Consider the following 26,277-nt stretch of genomic DNA (forward strand, 5'->3'; position numbering starts at 1 on the left):
CCAGTAGCCTATCCAGCCATGGGACCTGTAACGCTTCTGTTTTCAAGCTAAATTGGCCCAGATCCACACTGTAAACATCCCAGCTCCTCTCTGCTTGCAGGTCAAACCCTCAAAATAGCCCCTGCCTGCTTCTATTTCCAGGCCTGTTACTCCTCCGAATTAATTAAAGTGCTCTCGTAAACATCCCGCCTGGGTTTGGGGTTGTAAAAAAAAAAAAAGAAAAATCACCCAATGTCATTAAGAGGGGTGGGGTTAGAGCGCCCCAGTGGATCAGGTGACCGGGGCTATACGAAGACTACAGTCGGCGCACACACGTCCACGCGCACACACACACCGCACAGGAGGTGTACTTGGCTGCCGAGCACGACTAGCAACGCGTAGTAGCGCCTCGCAGTCCCACTTGGGTGAGGTGGAGGAGGCGGGCAGGCAGGCCACGGATCTAAAAGAAGGAGAACGAATGGGCTGACGGACTGACCGCTCCGAGCGCACACTTGGAGCTTTGTTTTTTTGTTTTTTTTTAGCCTCAAAAACATGGACGAGCCCAATATTCTGAGGAGACGCGGACTACAGGTAGCGTTTGACAATTTCCTGCCAGTGTTTACAAATGAATGCCATGAATACGTGTGCGTTTTTGTGATGTTTCGCCTTTTTACGCGCGGTCGCCAAAGAAACGTCAGCGTGTTTAACTGAACGGGTTTTGATTTGTTTCCCCCTCGTGTGTTCGCTTCTTCTTCTTGTTGCGCTAATTGGGCTTATCAGTGAGCAAAAAAAAGATGCTCCCACTTTATTGGATGTCAGGTTGCCTTGGAGACAGTGGCATATAACCCGCCGCTTTAAGCCTGATTGGCAGAAGAAGGAGAAGAAAGAGGAAAAAAAAAAACAGCCTTCTAAAGCTGCCTCCGCGGGTGCCATGTTTACCAGGCGTGCAGGCATCTCCTCCAGAATGGATGGATGGACGGATGATAAGTCATGCGTTTTCTGCTGACGACTGCTTCATTCACGGACACAGAGGCAGTGCCATTGTTTTCGAGCAAACGCTAAAGAGGTTTAAGTCAGAATAGCCGCGTTATCCATTCATTATCCCAAAAATGTCAGTCAAAACAATGGATTTTCTGCTTTCATTGTTTCATGGTTGCACTTTTTTTTTTTCCTCCCCTAAATGCAGATGCTCATAGCCCAGTTTAGTCCTGATCCAGTCCCGATTTCATTGTTTTTTCCCCCTGAGTTTAGTGTCTGTTAGTACGGGTTTGGCTTGTCTTTAGTCTTTGGGCTTTGTTCAGAGAGGAGGAGAGATACTCTGCAGATTGTCAGAGCCGGAACCCGGACCCGTGACGCTGAGGACAAATCTGTTCTGACCCAACCACTGTGGATATCGGCTGGATTAACTGACGCATATATTGGGGAAGTTTCCAAATCGAGCCGCATTTTGGGGGGATTTGGTGTGTTTAGTACAGGGCTGGACATTATGGCACAAAAAAAATGAATGAATGAGACACTATTTATAGAAACCTCAGCTCAAGCAAAAACAAATGCTTCCCTCCAGTGTCATTTAACCCACAAAAGTCTCCCATTATCTCCTATTAAACTCCAGAACTAGGTGGTGTAGAAAGGGCTGTAAACCTGACAATTAAAAAGCCCTGTGACGATTATTGAGATCGACCAAAGTAGAGATTGCTATTTCCATGAAAACTTCATAAATTCCCCCAGCCATATCTAGTCGTTCCTACCACATTGATGAAATTACACAGTTCCCATTCCTTTTCGAGTTCGATGCATCCGCTTATTTGATGTACTGTTAAGTTGTAGCAAATGTTGTACATGAATGGGCAAATCATACATATCGTGTAATGCAGATATGATGTTTAATAGGGCTGCACGATATATCGCGAAAAAACATCGTATTGCGATATTAGCTGATGCAATATCCGTATCGCGAGAAGCCACAATATATCGCAACATCACCGTAGCCTTCATCTGACTGAGATTGACCCATTTTTTTGCAAGTCATGTGTAAAAGTTCAGTTTTAGTGTAACATTTACTAGCCTTGTTAAATTCTACCCTTGTTTTGGTCCTGACGGGGTGTTTTTTTAAGTCTTCTTTTGGCACAATTTGCTGAAAAAATGGAACATATCTTGTTTAGTTTAGTGAAATATCGCAATAATACCGTTGTCCCGATATTGCACAGCAGTATCGCATATCGCTAGTCACTTCAATATCGTGCAGCCCTAATATTTAATAAAGCAAGTATGACCCAGGTGTGCAGTGTATAAGCTTGGCGTGACGGTGGCTCAGTGGTTGGTGCATTCACGCTCTGATCTAAAGGTCAGCGCTTTGAATGTATGCGTGCCGCGGGTTTGTTTGGTTTGTTAGCGAAATTGGCCGCCTCGCTTTCATCCGTCTGGGCGGCTGTGTCTGTACGAAGCTCACCAAATAAATTATGCAAAGTGTCCAAGGAGCAAAAACAATGCATTATAGTCATTGCTACTTTCCAGTTAAGACATTCCAGCGTGACATTATAATGGATTGCAATTTCAAACCCGTATATTCACATCATTGCGAAAGTACCGCAGTGTTTTGTGCTGGGTATTTACGATAATTACAAGGGACAATTGATCATTCAAATCAATTATCAATTAACATGGCCTTAAACATCCGTAATAAGCCTTATTATCTGTATTGATAATGACACAGCCTCAATCCATCCCATAATTATAACCATTCAACCCCCGGACCAGAGCTCCCCGGTGTTACTATTATGGATTTCCTTTACAGACAACTTATTCCTGGCTACAAAAGCAGTGCCGGCAGCAGCTCCACGTGCATAATAATGATAAATGTGACTGCAGTCATTGTCCCTCAGTGCTTGCCGTACAGCCACAGGCAGCGGGGGCCTGGTGTGAGCGACTACAAAACCCCCTTGTGGAGCTGTGAAGTAGGCCAAGGCGCAGAGAATGATATTTGCACAGGAAATGGAGAGCGTGATGGCATTTAGAGGCGCCGGGTTTCGGGTCAGAAGAGTAACCGGCTTATAACACGTACAAGAGGCGACATGAATGAGCGCTCTCAATGCTGGAAGTCTCTGCAGGGGGTATTAGCATTTCGGAATTTGAGTGGTCGCAACTAGGAAATCACAAAAAACGGCAGTTGTTTTGGCATCACAATGTTCTGAAATGCATGTCATCCTCTCGCCACAAGAACCACTGTTTCGCCTCTGCTTTCAGACTCATGAACACTAAATAACTCTGCCATCAGACTCATGAACACTGAATAACTCTGACATCAGACTCATGAACACTGAATAACTCTGCCATCAGACTCATGAACACTGAATAACTCTGCCATCAGACTCATGAACACTAAATAACTCTGACATCAGACTCATGAACACTGAATAACTCTGCCATCAGACTCATGAACACTGAATAACTCTGACATCAGACTCATGAACACTAAATAACTCTGACATCAGACTCATGAACACTAAATAACTCTGCTTTCAGACTCATGACAACTGAATAACTCTGACATCAGACTCATGAACACTAAATAACTCTGCCATCAGACTCATGAACACTAAAAAACTCTGACATCAAACTCATGAACACTGAATAACTCTGACATCAGACTCATGAACACTAAATAACTCTGCCATCAGACTCATGAACACTAAAAAACTCTGACATCAGACTCATGAACACTGAATAACTCTGACATCAGACTCATGAACACTAAATAACTCTGACATCAGACTCATGAACACTAAATAACTCTGACATCAGACTCATGAACACTAAATACAGTGCCTCTCGAAAGTACTAATACACCTTGAACTTTTGCACATTTTGTCATGTTTACAACCATAAACATAACGATTTTACTTTGAATTTTTGACTGAATGTTCACACACAAGTAACCGACAACTGTGAAGTGAAAGCAAAATGATACATGATTCTGTTATTTTTCAAAAAATAGAAAAGTGAAAAGTGGGGCGCGCATAAGTATTCATACAGCATGAATGAATACTTTGTGGAACTCCCTTTTGCTGCAATAACAGCACAAGTCTTTTGGGGTTTGACTCTACAAGATTAGCACATGTAGGGACCGACATTTTAGCCCATTTCTCTTTACAAAACAACTCAAGCTCTATCAAATTAGAAGGAGAGCGTTTGTGAACAGCAGTTTTCAGGTCTTTCCACAGATTTTCAATAGGATTTAGGTCAGAAAGAAAGAAAATATGCTTTTTTTAAACCATTCCATTGTAGATTTATCTTTGTGTTTAGGGTCATTGTCCTGCTGAAGGTCAATCTCCGCCCCAGCCTCAGTTCTCCCTGTATCCCTGTATTTGGCTCCATCCATCTTCCCAATTCTTCTTACAATCTTCCCAGTCCCCGCTGAGGAAAAGCAGCCCCACAGCATGATGCTCCCCCCCATATTTGCCACTGGGGATGGTGCACTCAGGACCATGAGCAGTGTTAGGTTTGCCATACATAATGTTTTGCAGTACTTCGCAGCTCCTCCAGAGTTATCTTGGGGCACTGTATTGGTAAGTTGGCAGTGGTGCTACACTCTTTCCATTTCAGAATGATGGATTGAACAGTGCTCCGCGAGATATTCAGAATCTTGGGAAATCTTTGTATAACTTAACACTGCTTACTTTAAACTTCTCCACAACTTTATCCCTGACCTCTCTGGTGAGCTCCTTGGCCTTCATGATGTTGTTCAGTGACCAATACACTCCGACCATAGCTCTGAGGCCCTCACAAAACAGCTGTAATTACACTGAGAGTAGATTACGCACAGGTGGCCTCTATTTAAAGGAACAGGCCACCGTTTTTCCATAGCTTGAGCTTAGACGAGTTGATACGTACCTGCCTGGTCTTTTTGTTTATGTTTATGGTTGTAAACATGACAAAATGTGCAAAAGTTCAAGGTGTATTAGTACTTTCGAGAGGCACTGCAACTCCGCCGTCAGACTCATGAACACTAAATAACCCCTGTAAGCAGTGCTCCACTTTATTCCAACAGTTTGAGTAATCCTCTGGTCATCCTGTTAACGTTGATCATTTCCTCTTCACTGTTGAAGTGCTCCAACCTGTACTTCCTGTGTTATATTGGTAAAACCCAAAACTGTCCCCCCCCTCATAATCCAACATTAGATCAGCTCTGTGCCCAAAGTGTGTTCGTCACGGCTCGATGAAGCTGCTAACCACCTTGTGTAATGAAGTTATTCCCAGAAGAGCCTGTGGAGCCGTGGCCCCTGTGTCTCAGTGTCACTATCCCATAATTCAACTGATGAAACTTATAATATCACTGCTGAGGCACCCAAAGAATGTTTTAAGTCTGTATGATTTGATTTGATTTGTCCACTTTAGAACCCAGGGGCTATACAATATATCACCAAAATTATTATTATTTATATTATTTTTCTCGTATTGTGCTGCCCATATCCTGAAGTGGTTTAAAATGTCTACAACAATGAACTGGATATTTTGCAAATCTAAATTAAACCGCTCAAGTCAAGAGGCTATTTCAACACATTGTGCAGCGTTAAATTTCAGTCCTATAGACAGAAAATCCACGAAATCTTCCGAAAAGATTTCAACCCAGCTGACAGCACTGCCACATGCAAAGTCTGATTTAACGCCCATCTCCGGCACTTAGACAATGCCCACTTTGTCGCTGGAGAATGCCAATTATTTCATTTCCTCTCGGTGGAAGCTGAAGTGAAAGTGTTGTTTTGTTTGAGAATTGCTTTGATTGTTCATTTACTTAATTTTTTCAAAAATGTCTGACTCTCTTCTTGTTCTCCGCGGTTTGCCGTAGAGATGGGAGATGCCTGTGATTTTAGTTTTGATCTGATCCTAAGAAGAAATGCTAGGGTCATTGTGATATTGATCTGCATTGAGCATTGAAGCCCCTGCCTCTGCTTGGAACAACTGGGTGACTACTGCTAAAATAGTCCAGTAAATACATCAAATTTGCACATTCAAATCTCAAAAACCCCTTAACTCCCACCTGAACCGAGCACATTTTCTCTAGTTTGGCTTTACCCCAATCCAAAAGCTTCTGGGAAAAAAGGTGAGAAAATACCAACAGAACTGAGACGAAAACAATGATGAAGATGTGACAAAAAAGTGAGAAAACGTAGACAAAAAAACGGACAAAAAATTTGACAAAAATTTGACAAAAAAATGAAGAAAAAGTGGCAAAAATGTCACAAAAATTGACGAAAAAATGACAAAAATGTGACTAAAAAATTACAGAAAGTGACAAAAAATGACGAAACATTTACAAAAAATTTACGAAAAAATTATGAAAAAGTGGCAAAAATGTCACAATAAAATTGACAAAAAAGGACAAAAAAAATTACAAAAAATGACCCAAAAAAAAGACAAAAAATGATGGAAAAATGATGAACATGTGACAAAAAGTGACACAAAAATTACCAAAAAGTTACAAAAATTAGTTGAAAACACCCCCAAAAAATGATGGGAAAAAAATCTGATGACGTGAGGAAAAAGATCCATTGAGATGAGTTTTGTACATCTTAGCTTTCAAATGAGGCGTTACACTGGCCTACAGGATTTGGGCAAAGCTGAACTGGAGAAAATGCTCTCGGTTCAGGGGGGAGTTAAGAGGTCAATGCACCAGGAACCCCAGAAACCTCAGCGCTATCGATGATGCAATCCCAAGACGTGTGTGTGATGTTTTTAAATGTCTCCAAACTGTTTCTAAGTGGACATTTGTCTCTCTTTTGCAGAAAGAGCTGAGCCTTCCGCGCCGAGGCAATGTGTAAGTACCTTGTTTTCTTTTTTCCGCCAGAGCACACAGGCCCGAGGAGACAGGACTGTGTGTTCTGTTCATGCCTGTGTGCATGTGTGGGGGTGTGAGCTGTCAGCTGTCAGTCTGTCAGACCTGTTTGGTAAAGCTGCCCTATGCGCTTTGACAGAGCCGTTTCACCCCCTCAGACTGGTTCAGGCTCATATTTCTGAATGGAACTCTAAATTATGAATATTGTGTTTTGACAGTGGCTCGTCTCATCAATTAAAGTGGAACATAATCACAATTTGTTTCTGTTCCTGATAAGTGGAAATATATTGGAGCAACTTGCTGTTTCACTGAGTTCAGGAAGAATGCAATACTCTAAGAGACAATGAAGAGGAAATTAGCAGAAAATGACGCAAGAGTCTGGATTAAAGATTAAAACTTGATGAGGCAATGAATATGTAAAACAAAACAATTATGTCATGCCAACGGTTTTGACTTTTAACTTACACGTTACACATTGTGTGCATCATAGGCGCCGATCCCATGGGTGCTGCGGGGCTGGAGCACCCTGTCAAATCTTTGGGCACCCAGGCGAATTTGCTCTAATTACAAAATGATACAATAAATATAGCCTAACCTATAAAGCCTCTATTCCGTTTAGCTCTATAGGTGGAGCACCAGGTTCCCAACTATGAGACTGCCAGTTCGATCCTACCCCCGAATTTTTTTATTATTATTTTTTTGTTAGCACTTTGTAATAACTACATCTTATTTAGCCTTAATAAATGATGAGTTAACGCTTAATTCACCATGAACAGTTCATTAGTTATTTGTGACCAACACTTAATAACTATTTAATGAATAAGTGAAGTATGTGAAGAACTATTCATTATGAGTTAGGCATTAACTCTTAACAGTTAAGGAGTTATTTAGTGTTAGCTAAACTTCACTAATGAATTGATGATGATGAATTAGGTGTGTTAACTCATCATTTATTAAGGCTAAATAAGGTGTATATATATAGTGTTACCATTTTTTTGACTGGGCACCCACTGGGAAGAACATAAATCGGCGCCTATGGTGTGGATAGCTATCTGAATTTTCCATTGGATGCATATTATTCTAAGTTTATCTCGTCTGTTGTAAAAGGGTTTCCCAGTGCAGACTATTTAACACGGCTGGGACGATGCACATACAGACGGCCCGATACGATGCACATTGCGATACATTATTATTCCAGTGCACAAAGTATTCAATTTATGATTTTTCATCTTAACAAACTGCAATAGTTTACACCAAATTCATTCAATAAGAAAGGCGCAGGTGGAGTATTCAAAATGTATAAATCAAAAATAAATCAGCCTGATATTGATTCAAACATTTTGAAAAGTGCAAATGGTAGAAGCATTTTAAAAGTAATTTCTTTAAACCCATCAGCATCAAATCTGGTCATAACAAAACTATCTTTGAGTCAAAAACATAATATGTTGATTTTTCTTCTATAAATGAGCACAAAACGATATTTTGTTCCAGCCTTATTTTAAAATGTTAGTAACGGATTGAGGTTTGGTGATGTTTGGTTCAGATGCAGTTTACGCGCAGTTTGGACATTATTCAGTCCTGGATCGAGGCCTGGAAGTACTTGGAAGTGTTTTATGAGGTGGTTCACTGCCGTTCAAAAGTTTGGGGTCACTGAAAATGTCTTTATTTTTAAAAAGAAAATGAGGATAATATGGAATTAATCAGAAATACAGATTGATGTGGTAAATGACTCCAGTGTTCTAATGGTACAGTGTGTTAGCTAATCGTGCTAAAGGCTAATTGATGATGCAGCTGAAAACTGTTGTGCTTATTCGGTTAGCTATAAAACTGACCTTCTTTTAAGCTAGTTGAGTATCTGGAGAATCAGCATTTGTGAGTTGGATTATACTCTCAAAATGGCCATAAAAAGAGAGTGTACGTAAAAGCTCAAACATTTGATGAATGAATGATCATTTGAGAACCACTGTCAAATATTTCATCTCTATATCGGTGTCCTCTTCGGTATATCGTTTATATGCACTGATAATTGCATAAATAAACATTCCATTAGCCAATCATTACCTTTATATCTTGAGTAACTTGATTTATTAAAGGCAATTTATTACCATCCTGGCCCTAAAAGCAATGTTAGAGTGTTAGCGGCTTGATGTGTTTTTATGAAGTTCTTGGCTCCAACAATATGCTGAACGTCTCTCTCGTGAATCTGTCTCCAAGAGCACTACAGTGGGTAGAATCATATGTCAGTGACCGTGTCCAGTGCGTAAGAGTCAAAAGTAAGCTATCAACATCTGAGACTAATGATATGGGTTCCCACAAGGCTCTGTTCTTGGGCCATTGCTGTTTGCGCTTTACATAAATGATCTCCCTTCGGTGTGCGGTGAGGTGGACATACAGATGTATGCGGACGATACTGCAGTTTACGTGCATGGAAGTGATGCGGCCAGTGTAGCCAATAAACTAACCAATGTCATGGGAAGCATCTCAAACTGGCTTTCCTCTCTGGATATAAATAAAACCGTAGCGATGTGTTTAACCAAAAATCAAAAACGGAAGTCCTCCTTCCCGTGCATTTATGTAAACCAGAGTCAAATAAAAATAGTGGAGGAATCTAAATATCTAGGCCTTGCTTTGGACTCAACGTTTAGTTTGAAAAAACATGTTAAGAAACCTTGAACACTCTAAAATACAGTTTTTAAACATATTAGGAATACACTGACTCATGATGCTGCAAAAACTTACTTGTAGGCAATAATTATTCCTCATATTAATTAATAAAACATTATGTACTTCTTGTTGGCCACAGACGAGTGAGACAACAATAAAACCTCTAAAATCTGATGATTCTATGTGAACTGATGGCTGTAACGGGTGAATGGTTGAGTGAATTAATATTGTATTTGAGTGGTTAAATATATTTGATTTTGTGTATTTTGTAACTCGCCTGCTCAGGGACTGCAGAAGGAAACTCGCTCAAGCTAAATCTGGCGCAAAGCATCTTTAATTCATGTTTTTTGCACATTGTCCCTGTTGAAATAAACTAAACTAAAACTAAACTCTCCGATCTCCTCCCCCTGTGCACTGATGCATAATCCTGAAAAACAGAAACATGAACAGGAAACGGTGCCATTTTGACCTCTTTCTGACTTCAGATCATTGCTTAATTAAAATGTGTACGGGCCAAGTATTAGTCATGAGTGGTTATTATCAAAGCAAACCTGTGCGCACTCAATGACTGTGATATGGATGGTGCAAACTGTCAGTGGCTGATAGTTTCCTGATGTGGAAAGTGTTTTTATGATGTAAGTGAAGTAATGCAAACAAGTTGACTTTTTCAGGTGTTTAAGGGGAGACACTACAGGCAAAACTAATTTTTTTCAGTTTTCAGGTTTTGGGCCAAATTGGTCTCTGAACATACAAGCTTTCACCCGGAAACAGAAAATATGCCTAATCTTCACAATAACATGTTTAATTATTGCGCTGATTCAATGTTCCCCCATAGACTGATATGGGAGAATGCAATTTCAAGGGCCTTTTTCTCAAAACACATTTTTCTGTCATTGTGGCGACACTATGTCCACGTCAGTCGGACCTAAAGACTTCACATTTTCCAGCCTTGGACTGAACAATATTTGGAAGATTTTTTCAGAGGGATTTTTTATTATCTAATCCCTTAAGCCCCATTTATTGAGTTTTGAATGTCAAAAAATAAGGCGAAAATTCAATTTTTACAAATTTTTACACTAGAAAGCAGTTTATTTTAAGAAATCCAAAATCCTCTCTGAGAAAGTCTTGGCAGCTCATTTATCAATAAAATGAAACAATAAATTTGAATGTAGCTCAATCCATTCAGATTTCGTCGCCGAAATCTGAATGGGAAATCCGATGGGAAATTTGGGGCATTTTTAGGCATAAAGCACCTTGTTCTTAGATGAAAAGATAAAATGACAGAAAACCTGCCATGTATTTTTTTCTCACATTTACATCACAGTGATCTGCAGCAACAGTTTCAAATTGATATCTGTAAATATACATTTTTTCCCTATTCACCTGCAGTGTCTCGCCTTAAATGGGTTTTCTTCGTGCGCCTCATGTTCCAAAAACAAAGACTTGACTTTGTCCAACAGTGTGCTGCAGCGGTGGCTTGGTGGCACTGTTGCCTCACCATAATGGCCCTGCATGCACCGTGCGACACAGTGGGTAATATCTAGATTCACACAAGCTAATCCTCTTAATGAGTGAATAGATACTGTCGCTGTAGAACCGTGCATTGCTGGCTGACGTCCCTTCACACATAAGAAGCAGAGGGAAAATGTTACATAACAAGCGAGTGGCATATGGGAAATATTCTGCACATATTCTTTCAAAGGAAGCTCTCTCTCCTTTTCAACCTTTTCCACCAAGACTTTCTTTGTTGTAAAGTAAAGTTGCCTCCTTAAAAGGCAAGGCTCATTTCTAGCTGGCAAATGTAAACATTCCATAAGCCTTACATCAGTATATAAACCCTACACGGAATATTTCACTTATCTGGAGTCGGCATATCTTACGTAAGTCTATAATTAGTTTCGCTTAAGTATTTTTTCCCCTTGGTCGTTTGTTTCCAGTGATACGAGTTCCTCCTTCCTTGTGTGTAATTGCAGCGTTCTGACTTTGAGAACAGGTTTGGTTGTGGGGATAGTGGCCGGGACAGATGACAGTGGATTAGGATGATTCCTCACTGTGTCACTGGTGTGATGGTGAGACGACATGTGCAGGACCATAAACACTGGAGTCGAGTCCAGTCATCTTGATACCACATTTATTCCTTGTTTAGTTTTTATTCCTGATGTAGTTCTCATTTAGTTCTTTCTTTCTTTCTTTCTTTCTTTCTTTCTTTCTTTCTTTCTTTCTTTCTTTCTTTCTTTCTCTCTTTCTTTCTTTCTTTCTTTCTCTCTTTCTTTCTTTCTTTCTTTCCTTTTTCTTTCCTTTCTTTCTTTCTTCCTTCTTTCTTCTTTTCTTTCTTTCTTTCTTTCTCTCTTTCCTTCCTTGCTTCTTTCTTTCTTTCTTTCTTTCTTTCTTCCTTTCCTGTCTTTCTTTTTCCTGTCTTTCTTTTTCTTTTTACTTTCTTTCCTTTTTTCTTTCTTTCTTTCTTTCTTGCTTTCTTTCTTGCTTTCTTTCTTGCTATCTTTCTCTTTCTTTCCTTTTTCTTTCCTTTCCTTCCTTCCTTCCTTCCTTCATTCTTTCCTTTCTTTCTTTCTTTCTTTCTTTCTTTCCTGTCTTTCTTTTTCTTTTTTCTTTCTTTCCTTTTTTCTTTCTTTCTTTCTTTCCGTTTTTCTTTCTTTCTTTCCTTCTTTCTTTCTTTTTCTTTCTTTCTTTCTTTCCTTTTTTCTTTCTTTCTTTCTTTCTTTCCTTTTTCTTTCCTTTCCTTCCTTCCTTCCTTCCTTCCTTCATTCTTTCCTTTCTTTCTTTCTTTCTTTCTTTCTTGCTATCTTTCTTTCTTTCCTTTCCTTCCTTCCTTCCTTCCTTCATTCTTTCCTTTCTTTCTTTCTTTCCTGTCTTTCTTTTTCTTTTTTCTTTCTTTCCTTTTTTCTTTCTTTCTTTCTTTACTTCTTTCTTTTTCTTTCTTTCCTTCTTTCTTTTTCTTTCTTTCTTTCTTTCTTTCTTACTTTCTTTCCTTCTTTCTTTCTTTCTTTCTTTCTTACTTTCTCTCTTTCCGTCTTTCTTTCACTTTGGAGCCATGTAAACAGTATAAGTTTACATGGCTCCAAATTTGTTTTTATCATTGTAAAAACAAATTTGACTTGTCCAATCACATTGAATGCGAGGAAATCTTCTAAAATGGTGGAACAGAGTTTTAAATATCTTAAATGTGAGACACTGAGATACTGCCGCGTCTGTTTAGTTACTCATGTCTGTTAAACTTGGTATAGTAAGCGGATCCCATGTTAATAAGACGTTATTTTAAGACTTAAGGCACTGGTTTGTTTGTTCATTATTCACTTGGTCTATTTTAGTTGTGATTTAGCGGCAGGTAATTCTTATTTAACATGGATATAGTTTCACTTTCAGATATTAGCCTATTGTTTGTATGAGGAAATGCTGCTCATGGGACTCTCTGCACCTTTACGGGGGTGATTCAGCCCTCACAGGTGACTGCCCTGACAGGGGATGAGTCAGAGGCTTGAGGCTCAATTAGGAAGTGACGATTATGTTGACAGAAATCGATGACAAAATTGGCATCGCATGCAGGCAATTAATCTTCATAAACTGAAGGTGTCAAGAGCCTAGTCATACTAACGGGTTGGTGACTGAGTGTTAGCCAACGTGATGCTATTATTAATAGGCCTATCATTTAATTTCAACTATCAACTTATCCTTGATCAATATGCAATTTGTTTTGCTATGAGGCAGTGGTTAAACTTTTCACACCAAGTACCATCTCAAGCCATAGCCATTGCATTTGTATATAGACTGCAATTTATTGTCCCCATCTTAATTTGCTTGATGTTTAGTTCACAATACAGGATTATTATTTTTTCTCTCTATTATATTAGACTCAATTATCCTTGAACCTGGATATATTGATGCTATGATCCTAGTTAAGTTTAGTGTCAGGTTAGTGTTTACCAGTGCTCAATTTGTAAATGTGTATTTTCAGGAACACTTTTGGTCTGATGTGATGGATTGGGGGAACAGACCAAAACATTTGCTGGAACACTCTCATTAAACACCATTATATCAGATACATTTGTTGCCGGATCCTCCAAAATATTTCCCGGATCCTTTACCCTGAAAAATATTTTATTGAGGTAATACGTTCCCCCAAACGGAGGATCAATTTAAGCACTGGTGTTAATCATCACTATGCAAACTGACTCGGACACATTCAATTGTTCGAAATGGGTGGGGAAAAAATCAGGACCTTGATTTTGACGTCTCCATTTGCGACATTCAAGGTCTCTGGGAAAATTCAGAACCGTTTCATTTAATTCGAAAACACAGCTGTTGTAAACTCAATGTAATAAGACGTTCTCAAGCTTGTGATACCAAGTAGCACTAGAACATATTCACTTCTAAACCCCCACCCGAACTGAGCACATTTCCTCCAGTTTGGCTTTACCCAAATCTAAAAGCTTCTTGAACAAAGCGTCAAAATAGCGTTTCCATCCAAAACAAGGATGAAAATGAAACAAAAAAGCATTAAAAAAAAAGACAGAAAGGCACCTAAAGACGCTAACACGGCAACAACACAAGGACAAATATCCGTTTAGCTTAGTTTCGTAGGTCTTAGCGTTCAAATGAGGCGTTATTCTGGCTTATAGGTTGAAAGCTCCAGTCAAGAAGCTTTTAGATTTGGGTAAAACCGAACTGGAGAAAATGCGTTCGGTTAAGGCGGTGGTTAAGAGGTCAAGTGAAACTGGCCATTTCCGGCCCAAACCCCTTACAACAATGCAATAAATAAACAATATAGTTTTTCAAATATATACGTCTATTGCATCATACATGAAAATGATTCTCCAAGTACACACAGGTTTGCATTGGCTCTCAGTCGTCCAGGAATCACCCATCGTCATCATTTGTTTGAAAGCACAGACATTTCCCACGCTCCCTGAATCCCCCACGCCCTCCTCCTGTCTCCTCTGTTGCGCATGCGCGTTCCGTCCCCGTCTATGCCCCTGCGCCTGCTCGTGTCGGCGTCTGGAAACTTTGCCTCACTCTTCACTTATTATTGACCGAGAACCACGACAATGTAAACGCGTTCCTCCCCGCACTCGAACCCCCAGCCTTCTGCATCATGCCTTAACCCCCCGGACATGGCTGTTTCATCGGCTTTTCCCTTCCTCCTCCTCCTCCTTCGCCACCTCCAGCGTCCCGTCCTGTCCTGCCGCGGCTCTGGGCTAGTTTCGCCCCGTCGGACACTGCGTTCCTCCGGGCCAGCATCCGCACTCGCCTCCTCCGCCTGACGTCCACAGACAGCGGGGTTTAAAGCGTTATTATGTCGCCAGTTTAGACACCCTATTCCCCCCCTCTCTTCTTCTTTGGGACTACCAGACAACCACCACCACCATGTCGGACCAAAATTACTACTGGACCGTGCTGCCCAGTTACAAGACTAGCTTTGTGACCGGGGCTATGATGAAGCGCTCGAAAAGGTAAAGTGAAACTGCGCAAATTTTAAAATTTAAAAAAATAAAATAAAATAAAAAAAACACCTGGAGCTAGTCGTAATGCTAAGCTGTTCCCCAGTATGTTCCCTCCGTGCTCAAAAAAAAAAAAAAAAAAAAAAAAACCTCTCCGTGCTCCCCTTCGCCCTGTCTGTGCTTGTCATTAGCTCCCCGCTGGGCAGCAACACCAACGGGGGGAGAAAAAACACGGGCAATTTGTTGAACTCCAGGCTTAGCTTTTTCAATCGGGGGGAAACATCGTTGTTTTTGTCCTCCTAATCCTCGCACATTGACAAAAGCCTCGGTGATACACAGCCCCACTGTATGTCGCTCAACATCCGCCCTAGTTTTTTTTTTTTTTTTTTGTTTCCGACGGAGAAAACGTGGCCATTGTGGACAGTTGTGACTGCCTGCTACATTGTCTGCAAACAGCCACCGTACACTGTAAACGCAGCTGTCAGTAATCATTTAAAGGGATTTTTCATTCAGACAGTCAATGCATGCTTGTTGATGGGGGGGGGATTTCGTCACTAGTCATGGCTGGTTTTGGCTTGGGGCTGAAAAAAGTAGTGACCAGATTGGTTATTGATTGGTCTGGTGGGGTTGACCAGTAACTAGCTACATGTGTGACTGTTAAACGTGTTGCCTTTGGACGTGGTTCACAGTTGAAGACAACACATTGTTAAAGGGATATTTCGGGATTTTTGACATAGGGCTTCATTTCCTAGTTATCCAGAGTGTTGTTGTTTTCTGGAGATGTATATTAATTCATGCAGTCCTTATATTTGAAGAGTTTACTGGCGCTAGGCTAGTGCTAGGCTAGCGCATGTCTATGGTAGCTAGTAGCCTTCATTAAAAACCTCTTCAAAATCATAAGGTCGTCCTCCAAACGTTGCCATATCTGATTTGTAGAAAGCTCCTTTGTGAATTCCACGTGTAGTAATGCCGGCCGCAGGTAAACAAACTACTGTAGATCCGGTAACCTAGTAGATCACTCCGCCGCTGCGTAGCTTACAACCAGGAAGCTGATGCTGCTCAAATATAACTTCTTTTAAGTGCAAAACAAAAAAAATACTGGGTAGTCTGGTGTTATAAGTGATTTGCCTCAGGTGCACTGTGCTCGGGTCAGACTGTTTTTAATGCAGGCTACTAGTTACCATTGACATGCGCTAGCCTAGCAATAGCCTAGCGCCACTAAACTCTTCAAATTTCAAGGACTGCACAAATAAAAAATAATAAAAAATCTCCAGAAAACAACAACACTCTGGATAACAAGGAAATGAGGCCCTGTGTCAAAAATCCTGAAACATCCCTTTAAGACAGCTGTGAGATTTTGCTGGAAAAAAAACAAGCCTACTTTGTTTTCCCTTGCTTAAATGGTTTTGTTTATTGTTGATTCTGAGGCACAGGAGGTGACATACAAACACAAACAAAATGTACGCTGTTAAATGTTTTCTACATAAAATTGCCGCTTCTTTGACTTGCATTTGCCGGCAGCATCATCCCATCAAACCAAGAAAAATAAAGCCAAAACCACACAAACTTTAGCTTCAGTATTGCTAATACACAGGACTCAAAGCTGATAAACCACCTTTGGCACCGATACACTAGACCTGAGGGCATTTACTTTACATTAGAGCGACTAATTGTTCATGCGGTTTCAGACTAGTCACCACGAGAGGAGTTTTGACACATAATACTATATGATCACAGGCTGTCATTCGGTGAGTCACTATCGGCCTGTTATTTGACAACGCTTTACGACTGCGAAATGGTCAAAACAACTTCTACTTGTAGATTAAACACTCCCATTGAATTGGCTAATGTTCACCTCAAAACACAACCCAGAATATCTCAATGGTTTATTGTTATATGGCAGGTTATAATTTATTGCAGGGTTGTTTGGCGTGTTGGCGCAAGACTTTGTTTACCCGCCGTAAACAGCGCCCAACAGCCAGCCCGCTTGAGATGCATTTACCAGCAGGCACTGGCGCTGATTTAGCATGCTAAGACAAGTCTGTCCACACTCTTTCTTTCAGATAGTTCTGTTTATTAATCCTGAGATAACATCTTCTTGTAGTGGCTGTGTAGCATGACCGCTTGATGCAACTCCTTAACCTCTTTACGCACTTTTATTAAAGGAACAGGCCTCAATTTTTCCATAATGAGATATGTTCTTGCCTGGGCCTAGACGAGTTGATGCGTACCTGTCTGGTCTTTGTGCATGCCCTCAGTCACGCAAAACAAGCAAAGATGGCCTCTCCCAGTATATTCCTATAGCTCCAAACGGGGTAAAGCTAGACGTGACCAAGCTCTTCCACACGCACAAAGACCAGACAGGTAGGCATCAACTCGTCTAAGCTCAGGTAAGAACATATCTCCGTATGCAAAAACAGTGGCCTGTTCCTTTAACCAATCCCACTTAAGTAAATTGTAATAATTTACGGGGTAGAATCAACACCATACGTCCAGAAAGCACATTTCTGTCTCTGGAAGGCTGCATGCTGGTGATCTCATTTGACATAGCCACTTTATCACACTATTATCTTCACTAGTATAATCCAGCGACGATAAGCAAAGGCTTTGACGACTTTATTGTCCTAGAGACCTACTTTGCATGTGTAAAGTTCATTCACACCCCTCCAGAATATGACGTCACGATTGTTGATGCAGGACGGGGGGACTAAGTAGCTCTATGGGTGATGTTCTGTGCATAGTGATTGAAAAATACCACTGCTTATTAATGCTACAGTAAAGAAAATGGCCTTCATTTAGTCCATATGTGTAGAAAAGACCTTTGTGCCCCAGATCCATTGTAAACTGACTTGTCCACCGCATCCAACTATAGAATATTATGAATAAATGTTGAACATTTATAGAAACATCCCCAAATCTTGGTAATACATCTAAATCCCCTGTATTCTCATTTGCTCGAGACTGAGCAGTACAGAAAAGATGCTGACATAGTCCTGCTCGCGGAGTGCAGGATATTGTTGTGGGAGCGCTGCATGCATATAGCTTGAGTAAATTGCTTGTAAAGGCGACTCGTCCAACGGCTCATGGCCGGCGCTCATAAACACAGCGCCATTGTTTAAACATAAACAGAATGAAAACGGAGCATGCAGACGGTCGGTCACGCTCCAGGGAAATGACATTATGTGCTGCTGCATGTCACTGTCCTACTTCCATGACAGTGTTTAGAAAGCTGCGAGTGAGAGCAAGGTTGCACATAGTCGTAGATTGTCATTGTTAGCCGTACTAAACAAATAGTCATGATAAAACAATCACAAAATGATGTAATTTCCCGACCATAGTATGAGATCAGATAGAGATATCCTATTAACACAATAACGCAAGGTTGGTGATTCAATCTCCACTGGATTTGTATACTGTTGAGATTTTGCGTCCTTGGGAAATACAATCTAGTCTGTAAGCGGTGATCGAAAGGTCATCGGCACACAATAGCCTCTCTGTGAGTCAGCCCCATGGCAGTTGTGGCTACAGACGCCATGGTTAAAGTGCCGTGAGTATAAAAAGGATATGCCTAGTTGTGTGATTCAATGATTCAAGCCAAGCCGTAGTCAAACAATGCTAGGCGGACAGGAGATGACCTGTTGCTTAGAATGATACCAGTGCAAACTTTAAGTGGCGGTCAATATAAAACATCTAAGGTCCTCTGTTGCATGGGGAAAAAGACACACGGCCTTATAAACACGGTTATGCCATAAAACCTCCTCAAGACGTCAGCGATATGGTACAGTCACATAGAAATCATAAAGCGACGTGCTATCTGGGTCTATTTAAATTCGTACTTTGTGTTCCTGGCATAGTCAGTTATTCACGTCCTCCCAACGTTTTATCTTCCTTCTAAGAGGTGGTTCAGTGGCCAGATGTGTATCCGACTCTCCATAAAGCAGTCTCTACAGTATCATTTCAATTCTGCCGTTGATGTCAGAGAGAGCAGTTGGCGATTACACCTTTTAATAAGCGAAGCACTGAGGCTAATGCTATTTCTCACTCCATAAAAGCCTGTCCTTATTCCTCGTACCCAGCCATTGGTCACGTCTCCCTGTGTAACCCAGTGTGTCGTCCTAACGCAGGGCAGCTCGGCTAAAGCTCGCCGTGAGGACCCCGTCAGCAGACATGCCTTTGCCCTCACTGACCCACATCCTCCAGGCTCCTTACTGCTTGAGGTCCCACCACTTTCACCCCCTGCTGCTGCTGGTCAAACTCTCCGGGAATGTGGAGTGACTCAGCAAGGCTTTCTCATCCCGTGTGTTGCCTGAGGAGATGCAAATATACAAACCTAGTGTGACAGCTTTAGCCAACATTACAGGCAGTTTGGTTCATGACTGCTTTTTAACAGATTTATGTAGTTAGGGTTGTGAACCAGCTGTATGGTGCTGGTGCCGGAAGCCCACTCTAAATCTCCATAGACTTTTCAACAAAAAAATGATATGAAGAGTTTAAAGAGGGGGTATATTATGCCTTTTCCAGGTATTTGGTAATCATCTTAAACTAGTTGTTTCACTTCCTGATTTTCAAACGATGAATAGTCACTGGAGAAGATTCAAAGATGACTCTAAGATGCGTAAAACACAGCTCCGGGTCTGTTTATGATGAGAGATTAACATTGTAGCATGGTAGAAAACCTCTAAAAAGAACAATGGCAGCTAATCGGCAATATGTTAGCTCATCTTCATCAAACACAATGTTGTAAGGAATTTTAAAAGTAAACAATCAAGTCCTGCCCTGATTGAAACCCGAATGCCACTCCTAGTTCGCAAAATGAGGAAAGAGAGAAAAAAGATTTCGTAAGTAAGCGAACCCTCCCACCCGATTGGACCTGACGGGCAGGTTCATAGGAAGGTTTGTCTCATTGGTGAAAGTGATGGCCCTGGAATTCTGGTGCAACTTTATATATTTTTTTATTATGTTGCATAAAATTTCAGACCCAGGCGCTCATTTATACGCAATCTATTAACTTCTTGACTCCCACCTGAACGGATCCCATTTTCTCCAGTTTGGCTTTACCCTAATCAAAAAGCTTCATGGGAAAAAAGCACCAAAACAGCCACAAAAAAAGAAGAAAACAAGGATGTAAACGCAACCAAAAAGTGACAAAAACTCAACCAAAAAGTGACAAAAACTCAACCAAAAAGTGACAAAAATTCAATCAAAAAGTGACAAAAACTCAACCAAAAAGTGACAAAAACTCAACCAAAAAGTGACAAAAACTCAATCAAAAAGTGACAAAAACTCAACCAAAAAGTGACAAAAACTCAACCAAAAAGTGACAAAAACTCAACCAAAAAGTGACAAAAACTCAACCAAAAAGTGACAAAAACTCAACCAAAAAGTGACAAAAACTCAACCAAAAAGTGACAAAAACTCAATCAAAAAGTGACAAAAACTCAACCAAAAAGTGACAAAAACTCAACCAAAAAGTGACAAAAACTCAATCAAAAAGTGACAAAAACTCAACCAAAAAGTGACAAAAACTCAACCAAAAAGTGACAAAAATTCAATCAAAAAGTGACAAAAACTCAACCAAAAAGTGACAAAAACTCAATCAAAAAGTGACAAAAATTCAACCAAAAAGTGACAAAAACTCAACCAAAAAGTGACAGAAATTCAACAAAAAAGTGACAAAAATTCAACAAAAAAGTGACAAAAACTCAACCAAAAAGTGACAGAAATTCAACAAAAAAGTGACAAAAACTCAACCAAAAAGTGACAAAAATTCAACCAAAAAGTGACAAAAATTCAACAAAAAAGTGACAAAAATTCAACAAAAAAGTGACAAAAAAAGATAAAAAATAAATAAATAAAAAGGGTGACAACACAGCAAAGGATCAGTTTTGTGGGTCTTAGCTTTCAAATGAGGTGCTACACAGGCCTACATAATAGCCAAAGAGAACAGAATGCATTTGGTTTAGGCGGGTGGTAAGAGGTTGAAATAGCAAAGTATTTAAACTTACAGACTATCACTTTAATATGTGAATTTTCCCCAAATTCTATAAAGATGTTGGGATTGGGATGGGATTAGGCGGGACTATCGATGTCCATTTGCAACCAACCAACCTTTGTGTGTGATTCGAGTGGTCAATATGTACGCGCTGGAGGAGTTTGAACCTGTGACTCTCCTGTAGGGTGGTGAACGGTCAACTCACCACTGCTCCAAAAAAGGCTGGGGGCTAATCTATAAACCAGAGTGAAACCAGTACGAGCTGAATCCAAAACTAATCCAATCTCCTCATTTAGCATGTAGCTGTAGTTGTCCCATGGATAATACATTAGCGCCTGTGCTACTACCCGTGTGATGTTGTGCTGCCCTAGTGAATATGCAGCGATTCCGCCTCAGCACCGACCCAGAAACGTCAGCCAGCGTTGTCATCTCCATTATTATAGGTCACTGTTGAAAGACGCAGAGGCTCCCGCGATATCTCTTGGGATGAGGCGGAGTATGATGAGCTGTCTCTTTTAAAATCAACGCAAATTTATCTTTAAATAAGCTAGCTCTGCAACTGTCTCCCGGTCCTTTATCACAGTTAAAGTGCTTTTCCTTTATAATTAACTTCGAGGCATATATAGAGGTTTGGTTTCGCAGGGCATGCTTTTGACACCTTTAAATTTAGCCTCAAAGATCGTAATGACTGACTAAGAAGGTGCGTCACCACCACAAATTTCACTACGGGGCAATTAATGTAAAATCTTTCTTATTCAGATGCTACATTTAGCTTTGACTGTCACGTTAGCAGTCTGCTTGTAGCCATGTTTGTGTACATGTAAGCAATGGGCTCACTGTTACACTGTTCCTTTGTTATGGGTTCATAGGGCACAGGGTGTTCTAACTGATAATAAAACCACTGAGAAAATAAAGGAGTGGGGATGTGTTGAGAAGCTTTGTAGAGTGTAACTATTACTACTTTGGCAACACATTCAGGCCAAGTAGAATTTCAAACCTGGTGGTGTCAAAATCAAAACGTGTATATAGTAAAATAAGTGCAACACGAGGGCAATCTGGAGCCTTAAAGGGCACTAAACTGTTCAAAGGAGGTACGGTTAAACTGGCTCGTACAATCCCCCGGCACATAGTGATTGTTCATGTGAAATAATCAAATCCACGTCTCGTTTGGAGAACTGCTTTGTCAGTCAGCAAAGTAAAATAGGGCAGACATACATTGAAATAAGCTTCTGTATTAGAGACTGATGAAACGCTGTTTACATATTCAGTATGTTTTCACTGTTTGCTGCATTTCCGATATATTGTCAGAGGGCAAAAGAACTCTGCTCGACTGCAAGAAAAGTCAGCTACATTGGCTTTGAATTTTGTTAAATGCACTGATCAGAGGCAAAACCTTTTCTCTCATAGTGCTTTTTACTTCGACTTGTACTAGTAATATTACATTGTAAGTAATAGTAAATCTGTTAGACTCAAGCTTCATGATGTGACAGTGACACAAGAAACACTTTTATCTTTTTTTTTTTTTTTGACCGTCAGATTACATCAACATAAAGAAGTAGTGCTTTTTTACTTGAGGCAAGGCAAGTTTATTTGTAGAGCACAATTCATACACAAGGCAATTCAAAGTGCTTCACAGTTAAGCAGCATAAAGTATAAGAAAAACAAATACAATCAATAAAAACAGCAACATAAAATTAATCAATTACAGTAAGAGGCAAGAGTGTAGATAAAATACTTTCAGTTATATGCATTTTTAAGTCTTGTTTGGATTCGCTGTCTTGAGCACTATTTCACTCTGTCTTGAGCACTAGTTTTAAGTCTTGTTTTGACTCACTCTGTCTTGAGCACTATATCACTCTGTCTTGAGCTCTATTTTTAAGTCTTTATTTGACTCGCTCTGTCTTGAGCACTATTTCACTCTGTCTTGAGCACTAGTTTTAAGTCTTTATTTGGCTCGCTCTGTCTTGAGCACTATTTCACTCTGTCTTGAGCACTATTTCACTCTGTCTTGAGCACTATTTCACTCTGTCTTGAGCACTATTTCACTCTGTCTTGAGCACTAGTTTTAAGTCTTGTATTGACTCGCTCTGTCTTGAGCACTATTTCACTCTGTCTTGAGCACTATTTCGCTCTGTCTTGAGCACTATTTCACTCTGTCTTGAGCACTATATCACTCTGTCTTTAGCACTATTTTTACTTGCTCGTTCACACAAAGTTACCTAACCTCTGTTTTGTCGCTCCTTCTCCTCTGGACATCAACATAAAATGTATCAATTACAGTAAAAGGCAAGAATGTAGATAAAAAACTTGACCAATTTATTGGGTTACTACTTTCTACCTCTTAAGGGTACAAATATTTCAAAGAAGTTTATGTTTTTGCTACTCTACCCATCTCTTTTTCCAATATTGTGCTAACCAATAATGTTATCAATCATTCTGCAGCTCCAATCTTGAGATTCTCTTCAAATCCCACTCTTTTTCTGTCTCCACAGCTCCCGTAACAACAAGAGGAGGAGTCTGGCGGCGGCGACCCCTTCCCCCACGCTGTCCAGACCGCTGTCCCCCCTGCCCCTCTCCACAGGTAAAGCAGGCCCGGCTCTCAGCTCCACAAAGCAGAGCCCAGTGCGTGACAAGCATCGGGAGCATTTCAGAGCTCCGCTGTAGCCTCGAGAGCCCGGAGCCTTGTTGTTTTGAAGCTGTTTGTCATAAGACCAGCACCAGTTCTCCCCACCATTTAGTGCTGTGCTAATTGTGGGTGGTTTAGGGTATGTTTAAGATGTGGGAGACCAGCGAGTGAATAATAAGATAATGTTTAAAACCTCTTTCAAACCCTAATGAGCAGTTTAAAACCAACTTCAGTAGGGTTTAGTCTAAATTATTGTCAATTGGCTTCTTCAACTGGTGCTCCGGTCGTGTGCAAGTTTGGACTTTGTTTATTTTAATCGGAGATGATTTCATTTATGCTTCAGTAATGCAATCAAGTCTGTGTTTATTCTGGTTTAGTCATGGCTCACTCTAGAGCTCGGCCGTATTAAATCGTGTGTGGTTTCACCGGTGCAAATTTGGGACACCAGTGTAAATTGTAAAACCGCTGTAGACGTGATATAATTTGCAAGGGACGGGTCGGGCTATGTGTCCTGGATGAACTCGGACGTAGCATAGCCTGCTAGCGTTCCTTAGCATGGAGCTAACAACAACGCGGCAAAGGAAAGTGGTTAACCTCTTGACTCCCGCCTGAACCGAGAGGATCTTTTTCCTCACGTCATCAGATTTTTTTTTCCATCGTTTTTTTGTTGGGTGTTCAACTCATTTTTGTAACTTTTTTGTAATTTTATTGTCATTTTTTGTCACATTTTTGTTATTTTTTCGTCCATTTTTTATCACATTTTTGTCCAATTTTTTGTCATTTTTTCGTCCATTTTTTGTAATTTTTTTGTCCAATTTTTATCACATTTTTGTTTGGGTTTTTTTGTCACATTTTTGTAATTTTTTGTCACATTTCTGTCATTTTTTGGTCACATTTTTGTCACATTTCCATCATTGTTTTCGTCTCAGTTTTGTTGCTATTTTCACAGCTTTTTTTGGACTGGGGTAAAGCCAAACTGGAGAAAATGTGCTCGGTTCAGGTGGGAGTTAAGGGGTTAAAAGCGAACGATATATTTTGACACTTTTTTCCAAGAAGCTTTTTTACATTTGGTTGAAGCCAAACTGGAGGAAATGTGCTTGGTTCGGGTGGGGGTTATGAGATTAAACCAAATGGCACCTGACATTTATGGAAGTGTAAAAACTGCAAAGTGCATTACCACAACAAGTGTAAAGTGCTGTGTAACTGCTCCTGGGGTAGTAAAAAAGAAAAAGAAAAAAAAGTGCAAGATAAATATGCCATCAAACACTTTGTAGCCCATAAACGGAGGCTTAATGCAAATAGCTTGTGGAGCGGCCAAAAAGTGTTCGTACCCGATATTGCGGCAAAAACATAATCTCTTACCTCAGCCCTATTAAAAACACATGACATCAGCATCTGAGAGACTGATCTGACTCCATGCATGAATGAAACGACACGACTCCTGGTAAGAATAACATTGCAGTATAATCTGGTTAAAAGCAGAAACGGTCAATTCAACAGAGTACGGTGGATGATCGATGTCGTACGAAAGTATCCTTCATGTGTAACCCAACAGCTGCGCCCTTTCAATAGATGCTTCTCTGGTTTGACTTCTGTAGAGACGAGCCCAGGGTGTGGCAGTGCCCTTTAGGAGCTGCCATCCAATCCTTCAGCGATGTCCCAAACACACTTGTGCAGAATTCTAATCGCAGTCGTCATTTTCTTGTTATCGACATCTGTTCTAGGCCTAATATCTAAAAGGTTTGTAAGCGTTTAAAGCAAAAAAGTGACTTGTTTGCCTTAATAAATCCTTTCCGTAGTCCCTCTGGTGTTGATGATTTGACTGGAGGGTCTTTCATCTTCTCCTGGTGTCTCTGGCCAGAAAACCATGCTTGAAACTTGACTGCCACCGGACCGGAGTCACCAATACACACTAATGGAATCACAAAGAAGAAGAAGCTAGCATGCTAACTGCGGGCTAGCCCCACTTAAACAGTATAACAGCCAAGTTTGAGTGACAAAATTGCTCTCCATTGTGTAATTGGCTTGTTGCACAATGTGGCTACGCTAGTTCCTCTGAGCTGAGGTTGTGGGCGCTAGCACTTCCTGTTCGTATTAATTTCCATTAAGATTAGCTTAGACCAATTCAAATCATCGTATTTCCTAAAGAATCTGTGGTGGACAGTGAGTTCCTGGTTGATGATCACTTCCTGCAGGTTAACGAGTTGCTGTACAGTGTGAATATTTCTGCAGAGGAGACGTCTGTGTTTATAAGGATCAGAGAGTTTGTCTTGAAGCTAAAGGCTAGCATTAATTTCATACAATTTGAAATAGTGCCTTATTTCATTTTTTTTTTCATAGCATGTTAGCCTTTAGCTTCAAGACAAACTATCAATCCTTTATGATCACAGGTGTCTCCGATCTGAACTCGTTACATCAAGATTTGAACACACACCAAGAACTCACTGCCCACAACATAATCTTTAGACAATATGATTATTGTTCCAGGAAAAGAATACAGACAGGAAGTACTGACGCTCACAACTTCAGGTCAGAGGAACTAGCATAGCCATACCATGCAACAAGCCAATTGGATGTACAATACCCCTCTCTACCTTCGGCTTTTCTGTCAGTGTAGTATTTACTCTCACGGACAATTAATAAGTAAAAAAAATCGCAACTTGCCACGACACCTGCAGTTGCGCTTATGGCCTCTAGGGGCATGAGTTACTCAGTACTGCTTTAACATTCA

The 26,277-nt window shown here is 40.4% G+C and overlaps 1 protein-coding gene across 3 annotated transcripts in view; it reads left to right on the forward strand.

Moving 5' to 3' along the window:
• The first annotated feature begins 278 nt into the window (after positions 1-278).
• mast3a (microtubule associated serine/threonine kinase 3a) overlaps positions 279-26,277 on the forward strand; it is a 63,127-nt gene continuing 37,128 nt past the window's right edge. Inside the window, exons 1-3 of one of the 3 annotated variants that reach the window (XM_079568634.1) lie at positions 279-570; positions 6,762-6,793; positions 23,413-23,501. In XM_079568634.1, the coding sequence (XP_079424760.1) occupies positions 532-570; positions 6,762-6,793; positions 23,413-23,501 (160 nt within the window). In that variant the 5' untranslated portion in view covers positions 279-531. Of the gene's footprint in view, positions 571-6,761; positions 6,794-14,455; positions 14,941-23,412; positions 23,502-26,277 lie in introns of those variants that run through there. The other 2 variants (XM_079568632.1, XM_079568633.1) reach the window with 2 other exon arrangements.

Source organism: Gobius niger (genome assembly GCF_951799975.1).
Source record: "Gobius niger genome assembly, chromosome: 13".
Classification (NCBI taxonomy): domain Eukaryota; kingdom Metazoa; phylum Chordata; class Actinopteri; order Gobiiformes; family Gobiidae; genus Gobius; species Gobius niger.